The sequence below is a fragment of the Gymnodraco acuticeps genome, unplaced genomic scaffold (assembly GCF_902827175.1).
Source record: "Gymnodraco acuticeps unplaced genomic scaffold, fGymAcu1.1, whole genome shotgun sequence".
Classification (NCBI taxonomy): domain Eukaryota; kingdom Metazoa; phylum Chordata; class Actinopteri; order Perciformes; family Bathydraconidae; genus Gymnodraco; species Gymnodraco acuticeps.
In genome coordinates, this window is record NW_022992079.1 from 877,914 (window position 1) to 882,629 (window position 4,716).

At 40.7% G+C, this 4,716-nt stretch overlaps 1 protein-coding gene across 1 annotated transcript; it reads left to right on the plus strand.

Moving 5' to 3' along the window:
- Positions 1 to 548: 548 nt before the first annotated feature.
- On the plus strand, positions 549 to 3,086 carry LOC117537197 (zinc finger MYM-type protein 1-like). The gene has a single exon (XM_034202352.1). It carries the CDS (start codon positions 1,369 to 1,371, stop codon positions 2,872 to 2,874), a length of 1,506 nt encoding a protein of 501 aa, XP_034058243.1. The 5' UTR covers positions 549 to 1,368; the 3' UTR covers positions 2,875 to 3,086.
- Positions 3,087 to 4,716: the final 1,630 nt, after the last annotated feature.

The following is a 4,716-nucleotide window of genomic DNA, read 5'->3' on the forward strand; positions in this document are numbered from 1 at the left end:
ACCTTTTTTTTGGTTTTCAATAAATTGTTTGTATTGCTTTTTTGGGGGATACAAATGTGAATAATGTATTTGTTTTGTTTTCGATGTAATTATAAGAATATAGGATATTCATATATAAGCTTTTTGCCAAAGCCTTTTCAGTCACTAATTACTGTTGTATAAGTTTACATTGTGATATGTTTATGATTAATTTTTGTATGATGACTGTTTAAAAATAAACAACAACAAAGTTTGCTTGCTAATTTAAGGAGTGTTGTCTTTGCAGGGACAATTCTCAAGTACTTTGTGCAAGCAGAGCCAGATGCTGCAGGTCCATCCTCCTCATCACGTCCTGAGCCACATGCAGGTCCATCCTCCTCATCCTCCTCATCACCTCCTGAGCCACATGTAGGTCCATCCTCCTCATGAACCTCCTGAGCCACAAGCAGGTCCATCCTTCTCATCACCTCCTGAGCCACATGCAGGTCCATCCTCCTCCTCATCCTCCTCATCCTCCTCATCCTCCTCATCACCTCCTGAGCCACATGCAGGTCCATCCTCCTCATCACCTCCTGAGCCACAAGCAGGTCCATCCTTCTCATCACCTCCTGAGCCACAAGCAGGTCCATCCTTCTCATCATGTCCTGAGCCACAGGTAAATCTGCTCCTCCTGCAGACTTACAAGCAGAGCAGCCAGCTTTTGGTAAACCAATAGATCCAGCTGATTGGCCATCAGTTCTACCCGATTCCTTTAGGACCGATTTAGTAGGTAGAGGGCCTTTTCAGGTTGATAAACAATTCACTTTTCCAAGAGAAGATGGTAGGAGCTTTCACCATCATTATTTCCACAGAACATTAGTGAATGGGGAAAAGATAAAGCGGACCTGGCTTATCTACTCAAGAAAAAACGATGCCCTTTACTGCTTTTGCTGCAAGTTATTTTCAAGGAAGGACTACAAATTAATGACATAGGGACTATCAAACTGGAGCAGCATAGGCATGCTTCTGAAAAGTCACGAAAGTAGTCCAGAGCACACAACCCTCATGGCAACCTGGAAAGATTTTGAACAGCGTCTACAAACCGGAAAGACCATAGACCAAGCTGAAAGGACACTTTTAGAGGCTGAGAAGAGGCGCTGGAGAGATGTCCTAACCCGCCTGATCTCTATAATGCAATCTTTGGCTGAGAGAAATCTTGCATTGACAGGTTCAGCGAACACATTACACCAGCAACATAATGGAAACTTCTTAAAAGAGGTGGAGCTTCTAGCTAAATGTGATCCTGTCATGAAGCAGCACATTGAGCGTGTGGAGAGTAGCCAGTTCAGTCATTCCAGCTATCTTGGAAATCTGATCCAAAATTAACTGATTGCTTCAATCAGTGGGAAAATGTTGGACACAATGGTGACTGAGATTAAACAGTCCAAATATTATTCAATCATTTTGGATTGTACCCCTGACGTAAGCCACCAAGAGCAGATGTCAGTCATCATAAGGACTGTCATAATGGACGAAGCGCCCACAATCAAGGAACACTTTCTAGGATTTCTTGTGGCTTCCGAAACAACAGGTCTTGGTTTGTCATCTTTGATTTTGAACAGGCTTAAGGAGCTTAATATTCCATTTGATAATTGCAGAGGTCAATCATACGATAATGGTGCCAACATGAAGGGGAGGAACAGAGGGGTTCAAGCAAGGCTGCTCCAGAAAAATCCACGTGCACTTTATGTTCCATGTGTGTCACATTCATTGTACTTGGTGGTGGCTGATGCAGCAAAAGCGTCGACAGATGCCATCAGCTACTTTGGTAATGTACAGAAACTGTACACCCTTTTCTCAGCAGCCCCACAAAGATGGGCAATCCTAAAGGAACATCTGACTTTTGCACTTAAGTCTTGGAGTGACACACGGTGGGAGAGCCGTGTCAACAGCATAGAGGCAGTGCGGTACCAGGCCCCTAACATAAGGGAGGTATTGTTGGAGGTCAGCGACAAAGTGACAGATCCCCTGACCAAGGTTGAAGCACAGAGTTTGGCAGAAGAGGTTGGGTCATACCGCTTCCTCATTTGCACAGTGGTATGGTATGACATTCTTCACCATGTGAACCATGTTAGCAAGCTCCTGCAGTCTGCCACAATGCAGCTTGATGTGGCAGTTGACCTCCTTACAAAGGCAAACATGTTTCTGACTAGATATAGAGACACTGGCTTTGCTGCAGCTCAGGCCACTGCTAAAGACATGTGTGAGGAAATTAATGTGGAGGCTGTGCTGAAAGAGAAGAGAATGAGAAGCACAAAAAAACACTTTGCTTATGAAGCCCCAGACGAGCCTATTGCAGATGCCATGAAGAGGCTAGAAACGACATTCTTCAATGTAGTTGTTGACACGACTATTGAATCCTTAAAGGATAGATTTGAAACTCTGGGTGAAGTGAGAGCCAGATTTGGAGTGCTGCTCAACTTAAAAAAACTGGATCGTGTGGAATTGTGCAACCAGTGTGACAAGCTCTGCAGCACATTAAGCACTGGAGATGGAGGTGACATTGATGGAAAGGAGCTGGCTCTGGAAATTACCAATCTGCCAAGCCTGCCTACATGTGAAATGACTGCACTGGAGCTCCTCTCTTTCATCCACAAAAAAAACCTGAATGAACTGTATCCCAATCTGTGGATTGCCCTGCGAATCGCCTGCACTCTTCCTGTGACTGTGGCCGCAGCAGAGAGGAGCTTCTCAAAGCTGAAGCTCATCAAAACCTACCTGAGGTCATGCATGGGACAGGATCGCCTCACTGGTCTTGCCATAATCAGCATCAACCATAAGATTGGCAAGCAGCTGTCATATGATGACATTATTGATGACTTTGCTTCTAAAAAAGCAAGGAAGCAGAAGTTTTGAGGAGGAGGAAAAATGTAAAGTAAACATTTTTGAGAAAATGCTGCATCTCTTTCATTTATTGACATAGAGGAGCCTCATTGTTTACCTTTTTTTAATATCATTTTCTGTAAGTTTCAATTGCTTGGGTCAACTTGAGATGTTCAATTTGAATTTAAGAGAGGTTTTCGTTAATTTAGCCTGTTTTCCTCTTAAAGTGTAACAGATTAATGCATCTCCACACAGATCATCTTAAAGGCTTTGTAATCCTCCCAATGTAGTTTGACAAAATAGGGCCCCCAAACAGCATCTTGCATAGGGCCCCCAAATAGCTAGAAACGGCCCTGCTTATAGTTACAGTTTTTACACTCTAATGCAGGGGTCTCCAACCTTTTTTAGGATGAGAGCTACTTTCAAAAAATAAAACAAGTAGTGAGCTATTTTTACTTCTCTTTTTTTTGTATATATTTTGCACATTTTAACATTATTATATGCTCCTTTAACCTCTGTGTGCTGTTTGGGTCTGTGGGACCCGTTTTCAGTGTTTACTAAAAGAAAATGTATGCAATTTAGTTATTTTAACCTGCTTCATTTTGGGGTGGACCTCACATCCTCTAGGGGGGGTCCGGGGCATGCAACATTTTTAAATGTTGAAGTTAAATGCATCAATCTGGTGCACTTTGAGCACAAAATGAATTTATGGATACAGCTCTCAACACTCATATGAAAGGGAGCTGTATACTTTTCAATAATCCAAACCTCTTTAGAATATGAGCACAACCAATAACAAATCATTTAAACTTGTTTATTCTTATCTTATGTTACCTATAGTTAGCATTCTTTCTTTTTATTTATGCATATTTTACTAATCACTCCCCTTTTAAACTGTTGCAAGAACGTGATTCTTTTAATTACATTTCCTTTTTTCTGTGTGTATTTTTTACATTTTGGATTTGCTTGGCGAGCTACTTATTGAGGGCTTGCGAGCTACCGGTAGCTCGCGATCGACGTGTTGGAGACCCCTGCTCTAATTGGTCCGACTAGAAAGAAAAATAACGTTAGTTATGCCTATTCCGTCAGCCAAGAAATCGTTTAATCATAAACTTTTTTTTTTTCATTTTCAGGGGGGTCCAAAGTCAGTGTTAGGGGACCCTGCCCCCCCTAGAACCGCCCCTGAAAGTATTACAATTAGACACCTTGTCTATGAATTCTGCAAGGGGAAAATGGACTTACAGGTGGAATAAGCTACAGAACTGCATTAAATAAGAATAATGAAAACAAATTAAAGCCCAGAACTCCAGTTAAACGGTCTTCAATATAATCAGTACTCGTGTTTTCCTTAATTCGTATGCTTGTTATATGTTTTTATTTCTCTTCCTGTGCTTGTGTCGTATATTAATACGTATACGTATACCTATCACTCTTTTTTTATTGTATAACGCATCATTGAGTTTGGCTATCTTCAAGGCACCATGGTGAAAGAAAGCTTAAATCTAGATACGTGTCCCTGATTAAATAAAAGGTTATCTATCTTGTTTATCTATAAAAATATATATATAATAGGCCCATTGATATTTTATTCTATACTACTGTTTTTTTCAAAATATTTTGTACACTGAGAAATTGTCCTTTATTTACTTTGTATATATTTATATCAATATTTGTGTTATTTAATTAGTTAAAGTGTGCATGCAATGATTTTACTTGCACATTTTTATTTGATGTGTATTGTTTATTTTGGTCAGTGCATATATTGAAAGATTTACAAAGTTCCAGTCGGTCCATCTATGATTCTATTACTTGTAGTACAGGCCTCCCACCACACGAGGTCGCCATCGTCGTGACAGTCAACAGAAACACGGAAAC